The sequence below is a fragment of the Meles meles genome, chromosome 1 (assembly GCF_922984935.1).
Source record: "Meles meles chromosome 1, mMelMel3.1 paternal haplotype, whole genome shotgun sequence".
Lineage (NCBI taxonomy): Eukaryota > Metazoa > Chordata > Mammalia > Carnivora > Mustelidae > Meles > Meles meles.
The window spans coordinates 65047152-65070172 of NC_060066.1; the positions used below are offsets into that span (position 1 = coordinate 65047152).

At 38.8% G+C, this 23021-nt stretch overlaps 1 protein-coding gene and 1 pseudogene across 1 annotated transcript in view; both read right to left on the minus strand.

The window, feature by feature from the left end:
* The window catches only part of LOC123932792 (uncharacterized protein C8orf34-like), a 176556-nt gene extending 176396 nt beyond the window's left edge, over positions 1-160 (minus strand). Inside the window, 1 exon segment of the mRNA XM_045991451.1 lies at positions 1-160. Within this exon segment, the coding sequence (XP_045847407.1) occupies positions 1-135 (135 nt within the window). The 5' untranslated portion in view covers positions 136-160.
* Positions 136-22838, minus strand: LOC123944774 (annotated as a pseudogene).
* Between the last annotated feature and the right edge of the window lie 183 nt (positions 22839-23021).

A 23021-nucleotide genomic window follows, 5' to 3' on the forward strand; every position in this document is an offset into this window, starting at 1 on the left:
GGCGCGGCGGGCAGAGCCCGGGCCGCGGGCGTGGGCTGCAGCCCTGGGAGCCGCGAGCGCGTGGGGCGCCGAGAGCCGGAAGCCCGGGCGCGGCGCCGCCAACTCAGTGAACTCCGAGGCGAGGGGAGAACTCATTCATCGCGTTCCCCTCCCCGCGCCCACCTCCGCCGCTCTCCGCAGCGCGCAGCGCCGGGGGAAATTCTGGGCAGAGGTTGCAGGTTCCTCTCTCCTCTGGGCGGCAGCAGCAGGAACCAGGAGGCGGGAGCTGCTCCGCCTGGCGCGGCGCGGGGGGCGCCCTCGGGCGGTCAGGGGACCGCGGGGCTCGAACTCGCCGCGAGCGTGCGTGTGCGTGCGTGTGTGTCCGCGCGCCGGTCTGTGTGCGTCCACTCTCCCGGGTTACGGTAACAAACAGTCTGGGCTTCTCCCGGGGCTGTGCTCGCCTTGCCGCTCCCTAGCGACAGCGCCGCTCAAAAAGCCAATGGTGAAGGTGCTTCTTTCAAAGTGCTCATAAATCTGGTGCTTGTTGGCTACTCTTGGCAGCTACAAATGCTGTTGGAAAAAGGGTCGTCCCCGGCGCCCCCTGTGAACTTGTCCTCGGGCACCTCGTGCTCTGCGCCCACAAGCTCAGAATCCGAGAAAGGCAGAGTTATGAGAAGGTGCGTGGGTCTGAGGGCTGGCCGCTAAATGAGGTTGCTTTCCTTTAGAATGTCTGGCTTGGCTTGGAGCAAGTCAACGCGCAACTAGAGGCTGAGAACCCAGCTGAAGACTCCCAAAGTGTATGCGCCCAAAGGTTGTACTTCAGCTTTTGACAGGAAGAAGGGGTAAAATAGTGAGCCAGCCCTCGGTTCCAAATTGGAATTCCTGATTCACATATAACTATGTGGATTACAGTCCACATGTCTTTGTGCTTATATGTCTGTAGGTATATACCAGATGCTACCACTCTATTCCACTTAAAAATGTTTCCTCTAGGCACTTAAGGAGATCCTCAAGTTTAGCCAATACCTTTCTTACCATGCGGGGATTTCTCAAATTGAAGATCGACAAACCGCAGAGGTTTCTTCACAGAGCTCTCTTGAAAAACGCTCTTGAGGTCTCCAAAGATGATTTCCGTGGCTTCTAACCATGATGGGCTACCAAAATTAAGATTTGTGTTGGTAAATATGAAGGTTTAGAATGAAAGAAATAGTTGTACCTAAAGCAGAAAGCCGCATTATGGGTTTATTTTTCTTTCTCACTGTGTTCGGATTTCTGTAATTCATAACTTCTTTATTGGTATCAATGTTTTGTTTTGGTTTGGTTTTTCCTTCGGTAGGACTACTTAAACAGATCTACCTTATGTGGATACATAAGAAATCTGCCAGAATACCTAAGAGCTTACCCATCACTGATAACTTGAATTACACATGATTTGGGATGAAATGATCCCACAGTTATTACTTTTACAATCAGAGGTGGGTCTTCTGCCCAGAGGGAATTAACTGAATAGCAGTGAGGTGCATAGGGTTGTCATGTATTTTCCATTATGGATCAAAAGCATACTTATATATTTATAAAGATGTTCAGGAGAAATTAAATATACATACTGAATATCAACATTTTTTAAAGATTTTATTTATTTGATAGAGATCACAAGTAGGCAGAGAGGCAGGCAGAGAGAGAGAGAGGAAGGGAAGCAGGCTCCCTGCCGAGCAGAGAGCCTGATGCGGGGTTCCATCCTAGGACCCTGAGATCATGACCTGAGCCAAAAGCAGAGGCTTTAACCCACTGAGCCACCCAGGCGCCTCTGAACATCAAAATTTTTATTTGCTAGAAGGTATGGTGTATCTGTGACCCAACTAAAAATTCAAGTACTTTTGATACCACATTGTGCTGGAGAATCAGAGTGATATCTTCTTCCAAAAGACATGAGGAAGGTGTTTCTTTAAATCAGATAATTAACATACACAGTCTTCATCAAACTCAGAGCCACTGCACCTTGGGCCTTGAATAAATGAAACAAAGATCTACTGGCAAAACACACATATTAAAGAGAGAATCATGAAGACATATACATTATGCGTGTTAAAACACAGAACATCCCAAAATTACATTTTTAAAATTAAGAAACTATTTCAGAAGTTTTTCAAGGCCAACTTTAATCTTTTTTTTTTTTAAAGATTTTATTTTATTTATTTGACAGAGAGAGAGATCACAAGTAGGCAGAGAGGCAGGCAGAGTGAGAGGAGGAAGCAGTCTCCCTGCAGAGCAGAGAGCCCGATGCGGGGCTCGATCCCAGGACCCCGAGATCATGACCTGAGCCGAAGGCAGCGGCTTCATCCACTGAGCCACCCAGGCGCCCCCAAGGCCAACTTTACATACCACCTCCTTCACAAAGCATTTCTTGGTTCCTTCCACTGATTCCCAAACTTGACTTGATTATTACAATAAATATTTATTCCACAGTCTCTCCATGGCAGATGTTACGTTAGGGCTGAGGATTCAAAGGTGAAAAGCCTTGTCTTTGCTCTTCGGTGTTCAGTCTTGTCGAGGCAATTGGCATATATACAGATATGACATTTGAATGCGTTGTACTAATATAGGTATATAAAATGTGTTGTGCACACACCGATGATAGAAAAATTACCTGTACCGAGATTCTCAAGATGCCTTATTAAGACATGTAGACTTGCATCTTCTGCACAATGAGAAGTAACTAAAGAATTTTGAGCCAAGGAGTGTTGTGGTGAGGTATAAGTCTTGGGAAGATTGCTCTGGTTACAACATGCATGATAGATTAAAAAGAATGATATGGAGATAGAAAGCCAATTTGGTTTGCAAAATCCGTAAGCAATCAGGAAACCCAACCTTAGGATTAGGGATGTGGGGATGGAGACAATGGAATGTATCCAAGAAATACTTAAAGACTAATTTGTTGATGAACTATATATAGGATGAAGTTGGAAGAGAGAATCAAAGATAATCCTCTGATTTCTGCGACGAAGATAAGAGATTATAAATTATTTGCCCAAGTCATCCAATGAGTAGATAGGGTTTTGATTCAGGTTTTTCTAACTTCAAATCAGACATTATTTCCATTCTCTGCCCTGTATCCTGAAAAGTAGTTAAGAATTTAGTTTGCAGATATCAGTGCCCCTTAGTGAAAAGAGAACCTAGAAGGTACCAATCCATAACAGCTGAATGAGTGAACCAAATTTTGGTACATCTAGTCAATCTAGTTATATTCTTTCAGGCTAAACTTTGTCTCAAACACATGTCATTTACATTTGGTTTTGTTCCATTTAATTGTATGCATATCCTGATCCCTTTTTTGAGTTGCAAACCCACTAAAATCATTAACTGTATCTTAATAATTCTCTTATACGTTATAGCTTGTAACATAGTATTTTTTCATACAGTAGGTTCTTTATAAATACATCTTTAATTGGCGTCCTGTTGCTATACATTTAAAGAATTTATTTCATTTAATCCCTTTAAGATTAGCCGAAAAGCATCCGTTGTCTTAGATTGAATTTAACAACTTTCTTCTGTACACATAATATGGTGCTTTTATGATCCCTTTCCTTTTTTTTGACTTGAGTACAGCATGAAAAGGCCATTTTCAGTGAGATTGTTTTGACCTCATTGTGTTATAGGAGTACCTGTCAGCATAATTTACAAATATACTGAATCCAGTTTATAGAATGTACTAAAGCTCTTGTCTAACTCTGTTTGTAAGATACCTTGCACAACTCCTTAAACAAATGATTTTTGATGAGACAAGAGAACAATGGTGAAAGCCCATTGACCTAATTAGGAAGTATTAGCAATGTAATCCCTTGAAGTTTACTAAATATCAAAATCAACAGGCAGAGAAATTTATACAAGTTGCATATGTGCCCCTTTCCTGTATCTCTTTCACTTTTCTACTTTATAACAAACAGGTACAAATATCTTCACAGAGAATCCAGGACTTTTATTTTTGAGCTATTGGGTGGGAAGGTTGTCTCCAAGACTGAAATAAAGGAGGTTCTAGAAGAGATGAAGCAGAAAAGTGGGGACATGGAATTGTCCTGAGTGACAGACTTCCCAAATGTATTTAGATTTCCAAGTCTGAATTGTCAAAAATGAATGATAATTATGGTTTAAACCACATTCAGCTGTTACATAGTGGGATACTCTGTGTATGTAAACCTTCTCTCTCTCTCTCTCTCTCTCTATATATATATATATATATGTTTGTTACATAGTGGGATACTCTGTATATGTATATATAGAGAGAAGGTTCACATATACAGAGTATCCCACTATGTAACAGTTGAATATATATATAATAATAATATATATATTATATATATATTTCAGGAAGCAATTCAGATGATGCCTGGGTACATTTTAATGCTAATGCAAGAATATTTATTATCATTGTATATATTATAATATATAATATGAAGATACTATGTTATGAAGTACTAATTTCAACATAATGTTAGATCTGTGATTAGCATGAGACTTCATATCTGTGTATTTGTGAATGGTCATTTAAGTGTCCCATGACTTTGATTATCTCTTCAGTAGCTCCTCAGGAAAATTTAGAATGTGTTTTCTTGTTTACTTGGCCAGTAGTTCAAATTCAGCTGAAAGGGCAGGACATTTTCGGGAGCCTATCAAGCATGATCATTGAGAATACTGACCTTGAAGTTCTAACATGGGATAGAATTTAGGCTTTGCTATTTACTGGCCATGTAATTTTCACAAGCTTCTTAGCCTCTCTGTCCTCAGTATCCTCATTTCTGAACTGGAGATAAATAGTATTTAGTTCATCAGTTTATCATGAAGATTACATGAGATAACACAGGAAGCACTTAATGTAAATCCAGACACATAGTAAAGATTCAAAAAAGGGTAGTGCTAATATTGTTACTATTGTCACCATATCATCAACATTATTTCCATCATTATTATCAGTTCCCTGAGACTTAACTTGCAAAATTCACATTAACTATATTGAAACAATTACCTGAAGATACACAGGTAGAAGGGATATCTTGCTAATCAAAGCAGTGAGACAGGGTATTATAGTCCCGTAATTTAAAGAAGGTATTCTAGATGCAAAAAGAGAGCTATAAGATAAGTGTAGATTATAATATAAAATGATCTACTCAATTGTATTACTCTACATAAAAAATTATAATAAGGGAAGAAAAATTCAAAGCTTAGAAAATGGGAGACAATAGGAATTGTGGGTGATTATTCAGGCCTGTCTACAAGACAGAAAGCTATGAGACCCAGCACATATGAGTAATCTGTCCTTTAAGGGGATGGTGGTGGTCAGAGAGTTTCCTTTATTTCGGCCTGACATACCTCTCACAACTAATGCAAATGATGAGTATATATATAGCACCTACTGTGTACCAGGTACTGTTTCAAGCTCTTTATCCACTGCCCTGACTCATTTAATTCTCAAAACAATGTCATAAAGTAGACACTACTATTACTCCCATTTTTTTCAGGTGAGGAGACTGAGGCACACAGAGGGTAAGTAACTTGTAGAAGGTCACAGCTAGTAAGTAACAGAATCCATATTTAAATACAACTATTCTGCTTCCCAAAGCTTCAACTACCAAAGTTCCAGGCATAACACTTCCCTTTTCATTTTGGCCAAGAGGTAATTTTTTTATTTGAGAGAGAGAGAGAGAGAGAGAGTGTGTGTGTGTATATGTGTGTGTTTGCGCATGCGCACTCATGAGCCAGGGAGGGGGACAGGAGAGGGAGTTAGAGAGAGTCCTCAAGGCAACTCCCCACTGAACACGGAGCCCCACACGGGTCTCAATCTCATGGTCCTCGATCCAGCCCTTGAGCTGAAATCAGGATGAATACCCAACTTTTGTAGCAACATGGACGGGACTGGAAGAAATTATGCTGAGTGAAATAAGTCAAGCAGAGAGAGTCAAGTATCATATGGTCTCACTTATTTGTGGAGCATAACAAATAACATGGAGGACATGGGGAGATGGAGAGGAGAGGGAGTTGAGGGAAACTGGAAGGGGAGATGAACCATGAGAGACTATGGACTCTGAAAAACAACCAGAGGGTTTTGAAGGGGCGGGGGGTGGGGTGGGTGGGAGGTTGAGGAACAAGGTGGTGGGTAATAGGGAGGGCACGTACTGCATGGAGCACTGGGTGTGATGCCAAAACAATGAACACTGTTATGCTGTAAATAAACAAACAAACAAAAAAAAAAGTCAGACCCCTAACTGATTGAGCCACCCAGGCGCTCCTTGCACGGGAGGTGTTTTGATGAATAATTTTATTTCCCTAGTGTGTTTATAAGGGAAAAGAGGTAGTGTAAGGAAAGATAGCAATGGTAATTTTCTGGCTGCATACTAAATGAACATACTGACCAACTGGCTTGTATGTGTCTCTCGTGCTTTTGAATAATAATAATCACATTGGGACTGATTCTAATTGCACTAATTCCTATGACTTAACCAGACCTACAGAACTCAAGTGATGCTGCCAGCTTATAAAGCCTGGCCATCCAGCTTTCTCAAGTGACATTTCTCTGTCTTTAATCTCCACTTCTAAATATTAGGTTTTAATATCTAATGTTTGTTATGCAGCATATTTATGAGAAATTATCATCTGAAACACTTTATGTCAGTATCTTTTTATCACTTGTTTATTTGAATTACATTATGAATCACTTAAAGAAAATCTACAGATATCAAACAGTGTAGATAACTTTCATATTAATCATCAGTAAACTGTTAACTCTGACACACTTTTTGCTTGTAATTTCCAAAACGATGTTGTCTTGATTTTTCATCCTAATTAATGAGAGTCTTTGTTAGGAATAAAACAAAAACAAAAACTTCAACAATGAAAAATGTTACAGAATACTATAACATGATACTGAATTTATTGAAAAGAAGGAGAAAATAAGAGCAACTAAGCAAACAAAAGGTGACTTGGGAAGGAGAAACAATTCTACTTGTGCACCCTGGGGAACAAGGTACTTTCCCTAGGACAGGATCACACCCGTCTAGCTTTCAAGGAGTAAGTAACATGGGACCTAGTTCTCAAACATGCATCTCTGGAAACACCAACTAACTCTCATGCAGCATATCTCAGCAACCCCAGCACTAAAGGTTAAAGGTAAATTTTACCAGAATTAGCGAAACTGTCACAGCTAGACCCCAAGACCTGACCTTTACAGCCCACTTGCTTATATTTACCAACCTTTGTCCCTCATTTTTCCTGAAGTTCTTCTTCCTAGCTTATCTCTTAACTCAGGCAAATGAAAACCAAAACCACCCCTCAAGTGATAGCGATGCCCTTAACAAGACCTCCAGGGTCCTAGACCACCCAGATGAGTTTGAGCCTAACCCCTGACTCATACCTGCTCAGAGAGACTATGGAGTGACCTCTAGAATGAAGCTACTTTACCTCATTCTAATACTAAAATCTGCCAGAGGAAGAGCACAAGCCTCATTTACGTAACAGAATGTATGCATAGGCATGTTTCCTTTTTTTTTTTTTTAAGACTTTATTTATTTCTTTGACAGAGAGAGAGAGAGAAAGAGAGAGAGTAAGAGAGGGAATACAGCAGGGGTAGTGAAAGAGGGAGAGGCAGGCTTCCCATGGAGCAGGAGCCCCATGCGGGGCTCATGGGGCTCTATCCCAGGACCCTGGGATCACGACTGGAACTGAAGGCAAGACACTTAATGACTGAGCCACCCAGGTGCCCCAGCATGTTTCCTTAAGGTGCATGCATGTCGTTATGCCCACCTCTATGTTTGATCCTAATGCTCCCCTGCCTAAGTATTCATCCTAACCCTAAACAAAAGGAACCTATTGACTCTTGCTCAGGGAGTCATAGCTCTGGAAGTCATTCCCTGTGATCTCCTTACTTGTGAATAAAGTTTCCTTCATGTGATAATTCCACCTGGTTTATCCGTGACTCACCAAGGAGTGAACTCACATTGCTTGGGTTACAGACCCACCATCACCTAGAGTGAATTTAAATTGAAAAAAAAAAAAAAAAAGATGACAATGTTTTTTGCAAAAGCACTCTCCTTCCAAAGCAAATGTTGACCCATTTCCTATAATACCCCACCTCCAGTCCTCCAGATGGTTTTGGTCCTGAGTGAGAATTTTGTGATGTCTAGGGATACCGCTAAGCTTCCACAAACAGAATCACACTGACTGACTAGATACCTAACACAAAAGATTTATGATGAGGTCATGAGGAACAGCAGCTAAACCTACTAATTTTGCCTGGGAGGATTAAGAAACTAAAAACTGAATGGAAGAATAAATGAATGAATGAACAAATGAAAGAATAAATGAATTTTAAAAAGGAAGAATAGGGACACCTGGGTAGCTCAGTCAGTTAAACACCAGACTCTTGATTTTAGCTCAGGCTATGATCTCAGGGTCCTGGGATCCAAGTCAGGCTCTGTGTTCACTGCTAGTCTACTTGTGGATTCTCTATCTCCATCTCTCCCTCGTCCCTCACTACAAAATAAATAAATAAATAAATAAATAAATAAATAAATAAATAAAATGCTGGTAATTCATTAGGTAACCATGAAGCATATCTAATAACCAGGTCCTCAAATCTCTTTATGTTTAAATCCCCTTTTTACATGCATAATAACATCTGATTGATTTTGTTCAAGATTCTAAGTATTTGTAAGTACTTAAATATTGTGTTTCAGTCAGATAGCAGCACTGATTTGCCTTTATGTATTTTTTAGCCTCTCCTCTTCAATTTGCCACTTTCTTTGTTTCTCACTTTTGTCTTTTACTTTTTTTCCTTCTTAAAGCATGTTGTTCATCTTCCAGTGTAGGCCTGAAACAACTGTCAGTGGTCGAAGAAAAACCAATTGACTACAACTGATGACCAATGTTTTCTGCTACATCTGTTTCTAAAATATTTTTTCACATCCCTTTGTCTGTAAATGTATGCCATTGACAGTCATATTCCTAGACGTATTTTATTATCAAACCACTGCCAGAGAACCCAAGATTTCCTATACCTTGGGAAAATTATTCCTTACTCTCAGCATACACTGATTCATGTAATCTGTTTCGCTCAAAAAAATATTGTCAGAAGAACACTTTTCTCCTTTTCATTTCATTATCTTTAATGAAACGGCATTATAGCAAAAACTTGGAGTGTTAATGAAGCAATGACAATAAGAATATTTCAGAATTCAGGGGCTCAGTGGTTTAAAGCCTCTGCCTTTGGCTCAGGTCATGATCTCCTGGTCCTGGGATCGAACCCCGCATCAGGCTTTCTGCTCAGCAGGGAGCCTGCTTCCCCCTCTCTGCCTACTTGTGATCTCTCCCTGTCAAATAAATAAATAAAATCTTTTAAAAAAAAGAATATTTCAGAATTCAAACAGACAACAAAGATAAAAGTCAAACCATCTACATTTCACTGATACTTCATTTCAAAATAGTCTCCCTCCAGTAAAAAGTTACAATTACATAGTAACAGACAGGCAGCTTATAAAATGAAAATATGTGAGACTAAATTTTTCTAATATGAGTCCTATCTCTCTCCAGAGTAAATGGTCTCTCTTTGTTTTTGTTCAGTATTTTAGTTACTACCTACAAGTTTGGGGGGGGGGGTTGGTTTTGTTGTTGTGGTTTTGTTTGGGTTTTTTGTTTGTTTTTGCTATGTATAAGTTTAAGTATCTTTTGACATTTTTTGTTTCCTTCAGAGTGCCCATTTCTCAAAGGTAGTTAAAGTGGCTTTGGTGTCAAACCCGAGGTTAAACTATGGGTCAGCTATGTACTGACAACTGTGTGACCTTGATCACCTGTCATTATTACCATGCATTTTACGTATGAGGAAACCAAGGCCAAAAGCTGTTTGATAACATATACTAGTTGACAGAAAAGTCAAAATACAAATCTATCTTATTCCATATAATATCTTATTATTCCAATAATAATATCTTATTATCTTATTTCATTTTATTTCTCAGGATCAGTTTCAATTATAGTTGAATGCTTTGAATACCCATTAACACCTCAATTATCTCTTGTTTTTGTAACATTTTCATTTTCAAAGCTATTTCTGTGTGGAAGAATATTCATTAAGTACACTTGGGTGGCTCAGTTGGATAAATGCCTGCCTTCAGAAGCTCAGGTCTTGATCTCAGGGTCCTGGGATGGACCCCGAATAAAGTCTCTCTGCTCAGCAGGGAGTCTGATTCTACCTCTCCCTCTGATCCTCTCCCCACTTGTGCTCACTCCCTTTCGCTCTCTGTCTCAAATAAATAAGTAAAGTCTTTAGGAAAGTATCTTTTAATGTACTTCTAATGCAACTGATCAACTCATATTTTTCAACAATAGGAAGAAATATGAGTTTGAACATTGTAATATAATTTTTTGATAATTTCTCACTATTTTATTTTTTAAATTTTCTTCATATTATGGTATTTTTGTCATCTTAAAAACCTTGAAGGCTGGGGAGAGCAGCCCAACTCTGGGCTAGCCCATTCACTTTCAGGTAACAAAGAGCTCAGCTTCTGAGCAGAAGCTTGCTTTTGATATGCAAACTAACCAGTCAGGAGCCAGACCTTCTCAGTCCGGCACTTACCCCCAGGAGGCAGTATGCCTCTGCCTTAATCATCCAAAGGCCAGCTACCAGTCATCTAAGGACCCTCAGTATAACTCAGAGCCCAAGGAAATTATTGAAACTGGCTGATCCTAAACTGTTCACCCGGCCCTGCCTTGACTTCTCCTTGGAAACCTCCTTAAATATTCTAGCCTTAGTTTTCCCTTTGCTCTTCTTTCTGCCTCCTCTCCACCCTAAGGCATCCATCCCCATGTGGCCTGCCTGCCTCCAGTCTTGAGGACTTGTGTGTATAATCATCTTTGTTTTCCTGAGCCTCCCCTGTGTCTGCACCTGTGGCCACATCCGACCCACCATCTCATAAAAGAATACCAAACAGACTTCCATGGATTTGAATCCTGGTTCTAGTAGATTTTAAGCCTCATCTGCCTCAGACATACAATTAACAATACTAATAGACCTTTATTGTAGGGTTGTTGTGAGGTTCCACGAGAATGTCAAGCACTTAGCACAGTGCCTTGCCAAGGAGTAAGTACTCAGTAAATATTAACTGTATTGTTCTTGATTATGCTGGGAAATATTTCAGAGATAATCCATATTTCCCCCCCCTTTCTTTTTACATTTTAAAGGTGAGCAATGACTAGCCAAAAAAACTAAATTAATTTTTTCTCATTAATCTTATGTCTTAGTCTCTAATATCTCCCATTTCATCATTCTGCTCCTTATGAAAAATTAAGAGATTCAAAGTGATATATGTGTATTGGTCAGAATTTAATATTTTAACAGATTTTAAATGCCAATATTAAAAACAAAAAGGAAGGAATACAGATTAAAAAAACAAACCCCAACTTGGATGCTATTGTTGACAGTTTAATATATTTAAATTTTTACTAGATGACACATATTCATTACCAAACTCAAAGAAAAATTAACAAAACATAAGCTGCCTAGCCCTGGTTTAAAACAATATATACTATTCCCTTGTGTTACAAGACGTATGTAGATCATTTAATACCCAACACTGATGAATTTGATTTTTGTTGTACGTGAATTATATAAAAACAACTGACAGAAATTTAGGGTGGGTTTTTTTTAGGTTTTTTTTTTTTTTAAATGAAGTTTTTCCTCCAGCCAAAGATTTGAGATCCAATTATATTAATGAACTCTTGACTGTTTGATAATCCTACATGTAAGTTGATATATATTCTAAAAAGAATAAGCTTTACATTTTAACAAGGAACCTCCACAAGCTTTCATGCTGTTAATTCCCAAGACCATGTTTCAGGCCCAGACCAGTCTTCTATACTCTTTTTGGTTCCTGGAAGAGGTATGAGACCCATCTGCACTCTTTCTTTCATATTGCTAATAGTCACAACTTCTCTTTCTCACTTTTAATTGTTCCCAGTCAGTAGTTATAGGACAGTGTTTGATTGCCTCCAACTCACTCCTTCCTTACTGCTTCTAAGAAGAAAAGAAACAAACTCTTTTATTTTACTACTAGTTGCCACTAGTTGTAAGAAATTTAAAAAAAAAAAAATCAGAGAGAAACACAGCCTAAAAAAAACAATAACATCTAACCACTTCTTTTCAGCATTGTATTGGAAGTTCTAGCAGCATAATTAGAAAGGAAAATGAAAGAAAAGTTATCCTAATTGGAAAACAAGGAACAAAAACTATATTTGTAGATGACAGATCTTATACATGTAGAATCCCAAGGAATCCACTTAAAAAAAAATCTATTGAAATAAATAAATGAATTTATCAGCTAGGTTGCAAGATTGAGGCTCAATAAACAGAAACCAATTGTATTTCCATATATTTTCAATAAACAAATCAAAAAGAGAATGAATACAACTATAACAGCATCAAAAAGAATAAAACATAAATATATTTAATTTTAAAAAGTATAGAACTTATATTCTGAAAACTGTAAAAAATTTTCAAAGAGATTAAAGATGACCTAAATAAAATGAAAGATATCTTGTATTCATAAATCAGAAGACTTAATACTGTTAAAATAGTAATACTCCTCAACTGATCTACAGATTTAGGACAATTCCCATCAGCATTCCAACTGGCTTCTTTTTAAAAATTGGCATGCTGATCCTAAAATTCGTATGGAAATGCAAGAAACCTAGAATAACCGAAACAATCTTGAAAAAAAAAGAAGTGCAACCTGAGAAGGTACACTTTATGAATTCAAAACTTACTACGAAGCTCTGCAATAGTCAAAACAGTGTAGAAGGGGCTCCTGCGTGTCTCAGTCTGTTAGGCATCAAAGTCTTGATTTCAGCTGAGGTCCTTATTTCAGAATCTGAGGTTGACACCCACATTGGGTTCTGTACTAAGCATGGAGCCTGCTTAAGACTCTCCCCCTCCACTTGTGCTTTCTCTCTCTAATGAAGAAGAAGAAGAAGAAGAAGAAGAAGAAGAAGAAGAAGAAGAAGAAGAGGAGGAGGAGGAGGAGGAGGAGGAGGAGGAGAAGGAAGAAGAAGAAAAAGAAGAAATAATTAATTTAAAAAAACTTATAAGAAGTGGCACCTGGGTGGCTCAGTTGGTTAAGTATCAGCCTTAGGCTCAGGTCATGATCTTGGGGTCCTGGGATTGAGCCCCAGGTCCAGCACCCTGCTCAAAGGGGAGTCTGTTTCTCCTTCTCCCTCTGCCCTTCCTCTCACTTATACTCTCTGTGCACACACTCTCTCTTTCTCAAATAAATAAAAGCTTTAAAAAATTTTTATAAGAAAAAAAAGGTGTTCATATTCATGACATTGGATTAGGGAATGATTTTTCAGATATGACTCTAAAAGCACAAAGAGAAATAGATAAATTACATGTCATCAAAAACACTTTTTTGATGCAAAGACCACCTAGAAATTTAAAAGACAACCCACGGAATGGGAGAAAATATTTTCAAGTCATATAGCTGATAAGGGACATGTATCTAGACTATATAAAGAACTCTTAAAACTCAATAGTAAAAATGACAAATAGGCAATAATAAAAATGACATTGGGCGCCTGGGTGACTCAGTGGGTTAAAGCCTCTGCCTTCTGCTCAGGTCATGATCCCAGGGTTCTGGGATCAAGCCCCACATCGGGCTCTCTGCTCAGCAGGGAGCCTGTTTCCTCCTGTCTCTCTCTCTGCCTGCCTCTCTGCCTACTTGTGATCTCTCTCTGTCAAATAAATAAATAAATAAAATCTTTAATAAAAAATAATAATAATAAAAATGACATTGAGTTTGACAAAAATGACAAACTCAATGACCAAAATGACAAATGATAAATAACAATTAAAAAATGGTAAGAGGAGCTAAACAGACATTTCTCCAAAGCAGATATACAAAGGCAAATAAGCAAATGAAGAGGTAACTAACATGATTATTTGAGAAAAATAGATCAAAACCGTAGTGAGATATCACTTACACACAAAAGCATGGCTATATTAAAACTACAAAGATAGATAATAACAAGTGTTGGCCAACATGTGTAAAAACTGGAATCCTCACACATTGCTGGCATGTACTTAAATGATAATGCCAATTTACAAAACAGTCTTAAAGGTTTAAATGCTGAATTATACTACCCAGTAATTATATGTTTAGGTGTATACTCAAGAGAAATGAAAACATATGACTACACAAAAACTTATACATGAAGGTTCATAACAGCAACATTCATAATAGCCAAAAAGTCAAAATAATCCAAATATTCAAATATCCACTATTGAAATTAAATGTGGTGTGACCATACCATATAATATGATGTGGTGATAAAAATAAATGTAGAACTGGGCACCTGGGTGGCTCAGTTGGTTAAGCGACTGCCTTTGGCTCGGGTCATGATCCTGGAGTCCTGGGATTGAGTCCCACATTGGGCTACCTGCTCAGGGGGGAGTCTGCTTCTCCTTCTGACCCTCCCCCCCTCATGCTCTCTTTCTCTCTCTTAAATAAATAAATAAAATCTATTTTAAAATGTAGTACTGATACAAGCTACAACATGGATGAACCTTGAAAACATTGTTCTACGTGAAGGAAATTGATCATAAACAGCATATATTTTATGCTTCTACTTAGGGTTTCTCTTAGGAGTGATGAAAATGTCCCAAAATTTATTGTGTTGATGGTTGTACAACTTTGTGATTATTCAACTGTGTACTTTAAATAGGTGAATTGTTCGGTGTGTGGATTATAACTCAGTAAAGATGTTATTTAAGAAATAGCGGGGCGCCTGGGTGGCTCAGTGGGTTAAAGCCTCTGCCTTTCGCTCAGGTCATGATCCCAGGGTCCTGGGATCGAGCCCCGCATCGGGCTCTCTGCTTGGCGGGGAGCCTGCTTCCTCCTCTCTCTCTCTCTGCCTACCTCTCTCCCTACTTGTGATCTCTATCTGTCAAAAAAATAAAATTAAATTTAAAAAAAAAAGAAATAGCAATAATTATCAAATGTTGTTGGCTCCACAGTCCTCAGACTTCTGCTCTTTTTTTTTTAATTATAACAGAAAAAAATGTCGCTATAACACAGACATACCGTTATAAACAGATCGTTAAAAAGGAGCCTTTATTTGATGAACAGCATGATGGGCTAAAGACACACGTTTAAAAGCAAAAGAAATTAAATGACTTTGCGTGAGTTTAAAACCATGGCATGGATTCAGGAAATGGGAGACACTTGGTGAGGCCAGACAGAGGCGAAGATGTAGCATAGAAAGAAAGCAGTTACAGAGGGAGTGAGTTGATTTGAATTTGGGTGAAATAAATGAGAATATGAGAATATTTCCTACTTAATAAAGCCACCATTCTATCTCTCTTGCCACGCTCGTGGACCTGTTTTAAAGGTCTGGTCTGCAAGGTAGATACTGGGCAAACAAAAGCCAGTTACATCTGCAATGCTGGTGTGGCTTTCATTTTTGAGAGAAGCCCTTTTTGGTCTCTGTCTTGAGGTTAAAAATTACTTTTTTTTAAATTTCTTTCTGAGTTTCTACATTTCAGCTCTTAGCTTTAATGCCACAAATACTCTGCAGTTTGTCTTTCTTTTTCACAAATGTGAAGCTTTTGAGAATTACCCCTGATGATACATGTCTATAGTACATTGATTTTCACTGCTCTGTGCATTCCATTAAACAAATACGCACAATTCATTTATCCACTCTCCTGTTCCAAGTTTTGACTAATGCTAAACAACATTGCAATAAAACTCTCATCCATATCTGATTTTTCCCATGGCCTAGAGCTTCCCCAACATATAAACCTAGCAAAGGAATTGCTCTGTCATAAGGACGCACACATTCAAATTCACGGGATATTGTCACATTGCTCTCCAGAGTGGTTGTATAAATTTATAATTCTTCCCACGACTTTTGAGACTTCCCTTTGCCTGAATCTTCACTCATCCTGCAGGGCTAGCACTATAAAGATGGGGCTCTCAGTCCCAACTCTCTCTCTCTCCATGTACTGCTATTAACGTCAAGCCCCTGTGTTATCAAATGTGATAAACACCTCACTGCCCACCCCCCCACCCCGGCAGACACTGTGTCAGCTCCGCAGTTCACTGTTCTGATTTCCAGTCTCTTCTTCATTTCTGACCCGAGGCAATTTCCCTGCCCTTCTGGGCAGTTCAGCCATGCATTTATAAGGATGTTAGTTATAATTTATTGAGCAATTCTTGGTGTTTATAGCTGGAGGGTTTTCAAGTTATCTGCACCGCCAGACTCTTATATGCCTGACAACATTTTCAGCACCTGAGCAATCTTTAAACTTTAAGCTGCCCAGATGTTGGACATCATAAAGAAAATAAGTGAAATCAAGTTAGCAGCTACGATGAGCCATTAAACTCTCTTTGCCTGTATTCACTAGTCACCACACCGCAGGGCAGAATGACAATAAATGCTAGGGACTCTACAGATGGTCTGAGTTTAATTCCCAACTCTGTTGCTCCCTAACTGTGTGACCTGGGGCAATTTATTTCATCTTTCTGGGCCCTGGTTTCTTCATCTGTAAGGTAAATCATAGAACCTACTCAGAAGAGTTCGTATAAGGATCCAATAAGTTAATGTTTATGAAAATGTTTAGAACTATATCTGACACACAACATGTATCATGTCATCATGTGATAAATAAGAATGGAATAATAAATATAATAAATAATAAATATTAGACATTCATATTTGTATTACCTATGAATATTCAAGTAATGATTTTTCCTTAAATCCCCAACAGGACCATCTAACATTGGCAACATCATAGCTCTTTAAGTTTAATGATTCTAGTATTAAATGACTTTTACCTAAGAGAATTTCTGTGCCCCAGAATATAAGCAAAATCGTTGTGGTCCGTTGTGCCCGAGACACAGGGAAAATGTTGCCTGCCCAACTAAGGGGTTATGTGGGTTAGGAGTAAGGATGTTAAGAGATGGTACGATGGAGAAGGAAATAAACAAGAAAAGAAGGAGAAAAGAAATACAGACACGTTCTTCCTCCCAACCTGGGACCAGGTCAGAGTGCTGGCAGGATGTTCCCTCAGCAACCCTCGTCCCTCCCTGTTGGCTCCCCACTCTCTTCCTGCTTCAGACACACAACTTCTTGCCTGCTCCCCACGTAGGCCCTTCAGCTTGCTTAGGTTCAAAGAGGAGGGAGATCTGAGCAAAACAGAGCAAAAAGCTTTCTCTTAATCTAGACCGTCTGCATGTCTGAGGGTGTTTGGGCTGTGAGAAATGGCATCTCAAGGATCTGTCCCTGTGCTGGAATGGAACCTTAGGAAAAAAATCCATGAGGCACTACCTATGCCGCTATTACATAGTGTGTTGTTATTACTGTCCTTTTACGCCATACACACACCACAATATTTTGTTCTTAGTAGATACAAAATACACTTTAAGTTGAAATAAATGGATTGAGGCTCACCATATAGCCCCTACAACAGACCCGGTAATAATGTCCCACGATGACATGGATTTGAATAAAACTTGACAACCAGTGAGCTCCCTTCCTCTACACGGTGTCCGTTCTACGCAAGGCAGGCCAAAGTCAGTTCTCTTCTGGAGGTCAGTGATGGGAGGTGATTTCCTCATGACTATTGTGGACTTTCTCCTGCCTGGAAAGGTACGAATTCTTTAGAAATACAGAGTTAATTTCTTATGCAGCGACTAAAAGTCATTGTGTTCTTTTTTCACACCTTAACTGGTAGACTGACTGGACAAGTTTGTTTATAATCCCACATTTTACTTGACTAAACTTTTTTCTTTTTTTAAGATTTTATTTATTTATTTGATAAAGAGAGAAAGAGAGTACAAGTAGGTAAAATGAACAGGGAGCCCAATGCAGGACTCCATCCCAGGACCCTGGGATCATGACCTGAGCCAAAGGCAGCTATTTAAACAACTGAGCCACCCAGGTGGCCTTTGACTAAACTTTTCCACCGCACTTAATGCTTTTACAGGGGAGTAGGGGATTATTATTGTATTTAAAACATGAAGAGAAAAAAATCTCTTATCAAAATAGGGTTAATCTATATGGTAGACACATCAATAACTAATTCTATAGCTTGCCTACCACACACCATTCACGATTCAGAAGAGATGTAAGGTTAACCGACGGTTGATTTCTAAGATAAAAGAATTTTAATTATTTTTAATTTTTAAGATAAAATAATGTTATAGTTAATGAACTAGATGGCAGGAATCCTCTCAATTGTATTCATATATCAAAGCATCACAATTTACATTTTAAATATCTTCTAATTGTATCTGCCACTTATACCTCAATAAAGCTGGGAGGAAAAGAACCTGGAAATACAATATTCCTGTATGTATATTTTTTGAGCTATAAGAATAAATTTTTTCAAAAAAGGTATTATCTGAATGATACAATTTAACACACTGCATATTAAATTTTATTTTCTTATTTATTTACTGAAAAGTCAAATCACCTTATAATGAAAAAAAAATTATCTCTGGTCTCTTCACCCCTGATCTATATTTCCAGAGGAAAGATATTTGACTCATTTTCTTCTGTTATTTACCGTCATACTCCTAAATTATAGCACGTATTGTTTTTTTGACTCAGTACTAATATCTGCTGACTTCATACTATGAAAGATGAGGATTTAATTTCCTAATATACTCTTTCTCTATTCACCTAATGTAATTATATATCATGTTAGGTTAATATTCAATTTGACATTAATATTGTCATTTAATAATCACAGCTGAACCATGTACTCATTAACGAAGGAAGCATTTCCTTACATAACTTTATTTCCCTAGCTTAAATCAATGCCTTTTATATGTTTAATCCATTTCTTATGTACCTTCCACAGATTCGTGCCTAAACTCCTTCCCATTAGTGTGACTAAAGCTCCCCAGAACATGTTCATAAACAATAGGTGAATGTGACTGTTTTGTTTCTTAGAACAATCCTTCCAAAATCCCTGGATGTTCCTGCTCTTACTGGGTGAGTTTGCTTCCTGGACCCACTTCCCTGCCATGATTCTAGGATTTCTCTTTACCATCATGTCAGAAATTAACTTCACCTGGCTCTCCAGTTGGGTTTTCTGTTTCCCAAATTCCTTATCTTTTCTAAAAACTCATTTTACTCGAGCATCACACGGTAGGTTCCTGAGAAAGTATGCACGAAGATCAATGTTTTGAATCTTTTAAAATGTTTTAGTCTAATCTCACCCCTTGACTATTTGACCATAAAATACTAGATTGGAAAGGATTCTCTCAGAATTAGGAAAGCACAATTCCATCATCTTCTGACAACAGTGTTGCAAATAAGAGTCAAATGCTATCGTGGTCGCCAGCTTTGTTGAGGGCTGCTTCTGCTGCCCTCCTCAGCTCACCCCAGCCCCTCCCCTGCACTGCTTGGAAGTTTTCCAAATCATATCTTTATCCCTAGTATTCTGAAATTTCTTGGTAGTGGTCATTTTTTCCCCCTAGTCACTGCGCTAAGCACTTAGTCATTCAGTGGAGGAAAGGATGTTCTTTTCAAACTGTTGTTGGAATTATTTTTCTATTATCTTCTCCTCTTTCTCCTCACCCCTCCTCCTCCTCCTTTGTCTTTGATAATTTCCTTTGTCACATGTTTTCAATTCTCACTGCCTAGAATACCACTTAGTTAATGTTGCCTAATTCTCTTAATTTTCTCATCTTTGTTCTTCTATTTCTCTATCTTTTTTTTTCATTTTTTTATTTATTTTTTCAGTGTAACAGTATTCATTCTTTTTGCACAACACCCAGTGCTCCATGCAAAACGTGCCCTCCCCATTACCCACCACCTGTTCCCCCAACCTCCCACCCCTGACCCTTCAAAACCCTCAGGTTGCCCCAACCTCCCACCCCTGACCCTTCAAAACCCTCAGGTTGTTTTTCAGAGTACATAGTCTCTTATGGTTCGCCTCCCCTCCCCAATGTCCATAGCCCGCTCCCCCTCTCCCAATCCCACCTCCCCCCAGCAACCCCCAGTTTGTTTTGTGAGATTAAGAGTCATTTATGGTTTGTCTCCCTCCCAATCCCATCTTGTTTCATTTACTCTTCTCCTATCCCCCTACACCCCCATGTTGCTTCTCCATGTCCTCATATCAGGGAGATCATATGATAGCTGTCTTTCTCCGATTGACTTATTTCACTAAGCATGATACGCTCTAGTTCCATCCACGTCGTCAGATATTTCTCTATCTTTTTGTCTTTGGGGGAGATTACCTCAACCTATACTTCCTATCCTCCTGTTGATTTTGTATGTATTTAGGTGATAGGATCTACTATGTAAGAGATTGTTGCTATCTGAATACTCTTTGTTTAGAACATCTTTTTTTTTTCTTAATTTAACGCTGTTTTCTTTCTTTCTTTCTTTACTGAAGGAAAAATGAATTTGCTTTTAATCTGGCTTATTGCTCCCATGCTTCATCTATCAGTGTATTTGCTACTGTTCATACGTAGACATGTCCTATACTAATTGTAAAGAATCTTTGTACTTCCATCAATGAATTCAATCCTCTATTTTAGTCCTGTGTCTTAATCTGAATAGTGGCTGCCTATTTTCATTTTCAAGGCAGATGGCAAACTTTCCTATAGATCTCATGAGATTTCACCTTGTCCAGGACTTTGTTTTTTAAGGCTGAGGTAATGAAATGTTGTGTAGCTAAACAGTGAAATTCCACAGACAATGGGACACAGCCTCAGATGCTCTCATGTCCTCTGCCTTCCCTTTAGGCTGGGGGAATTTTGTACCTGCCACAGTGGAAAACAGGAACTGCTCTAAAACCTGAAAACAAACTGTTTTAAACCCAAATCCCAGAGTGTTACAGTGGGCTTTTCTCTGGGCATTTTTGAAGCATTTTAAAGAAAGTACTAAATGCCCAGTCATGTAGTGGCCCATGATGCCAAGTCAGCTACCTCTTTGGAACACATCTAAAGTAAAGCTCTGCTTCCTCATACAATCTTTTTCAATCCCATCACATGAGGTTCACATCTTCTGCTAAGTAGGGTAAAGAGCCTTTGGCCAGTTTAAATAGTGAAAACTGCACTTTTGCTAATGCTAGTTTTCTCAGTTGTTCGTGCTGACATTTCCAGCATTGGGAAGTACCAATACTGCATTCTTTGCATTCTTTGCATTACCAGAGAGTTCCTCTTTCTCCACCTTCTTCTGAAGGATAATCAATACCTTGAAATGGATGTTTCAGAATGCAAACTGCTGCAGGAAGGCTCTCTGTATTCACCCAGAGAGTAGGTGCATTATGCCAGATGTGTCTCATTAGAGGTGAGGCCCTGGGATAGCATTTCCGGTCCTGGTAAGTAGTAGAGCCTGGCCTGTCTCAGGTCCACAGATAACAGCTCATTCTGTAGGCAAGCTGGATTAAGGTTATAGTTTTTCTTCTTGGAGGCCATCCTTTTTCCGAATGGCATATCAGTTCCAATAATATCTACAGAGCCAGGTCTCAGTGGTGACTTGCAGATAGATATCCCATTGAACAACATCTATGGACAAGCCTCAGGACAGTTTGCCTCTTTAATTTGGCCCTTGGCCAATCAAGAAGAGATATTACTTGCTGCCTTATTCACAGCCAATGTATTATTATCACCAGCTTCTGTAGCCCCCTCTCTTGGTATTTCCTCTGTCCCATACATGCCATCAGTTATCATTATCGGTATGTTGAGGAACACAGAGACTGAGCATCCTGTAGGCGAGAGCAGATCTGAGTTATAGGTCCAAAATGTGAGATATTTCTTTGGTGGAGACTCTCTTCTGTCGATGCAACGCCCTCAGTGATTTGATTATCAGGGATTTTCAAAAGAGCCTCCGTATCAAACTTGGTCATGTCAACATTCCACTTAAATTAATCCTGAACACCACCTCTAAAATTTCTGGTAGCCTGAGTTGAGGTGCTGCTGTGTTTCTCTCCTGCCTTTTTGCATATGAATCTAAATTTTAACACTTGAGGATCATTTTCTCCTTTTGAGCTTTCGTCAGTCTCATCTTTGCAAGATGCCAAGCCAGAACCTACTAATGTGGTATTTCTTTGATAGCTGGATTTTCATCAGTCGAAGACATGTGAATCTAAGCCAGTGTTAGCAAACTCTTTTAACATCTTTGTCTTCTTTTTGTCTCTTCATCCATTATCAATTTTACCTTTACTTGAATTCTCATTTATCTTTTTGTAGTCTTGTCCTTGAAACTGGTGTTAATTTTCCGTATTCTTCAAGAGTCTGATCATGGAAGTTTCCAGCAAATTCTTCAAAATCCTTTAGAACTTCTGTTTCCTTGAACTGCTAATCTTCAAACTCCTGAACAACTACAAATAAGCTATCAACTGATTCCAGAAAAGATAGCTGAGCCAGGCTTTTTCACCAAAACGTTAAAATACATCTCATTTCATTTCTGTAGTTTGCATGATGAGCCCAGTTTCTCTCTCACTTCATCTGGACAAAACCAGTGGGTACAGTGGCTCCACTTGTGACCTGGAGATGCTCAGACTCATTTCTGAGGCTATTTTCTGTCCTGAAGGTTCACATCCAAGAGTTGGTCAGTGGTTTCTTGAACATCAGACCTATTGTAGGTTCTTCCAAGATCCCTAACTTTACTGCTAACACAGACCCTTCCAGCTCCAGCCCCGCAGGCCCAGTGCACCCCAATGCTATGCTTTCTCTTCTCTCTCAAGATGTTAGGTATAGAACTTTTTCAAAATATTTATTAGCAAAATATCGAAACAGAGCAAAACTGAAAGAATTTTAGAGTGAATGCCAATATACCCATCACCTAGATTCTAGCATCAACATTTTACTATACTTGCTTTTTTCACGTATTTATTCCTACATCGATACATTGCATGTTTTTATGCATTTAAAATAACTTGCAGACGAATGTATGTCCCCCTAGGTACTTCAGCCTTCCTGTCATTAACCAGAGTTCAATATTTGTTTTTTTTCTTTTGATGTAAAATTTATATACAATGTAATGCA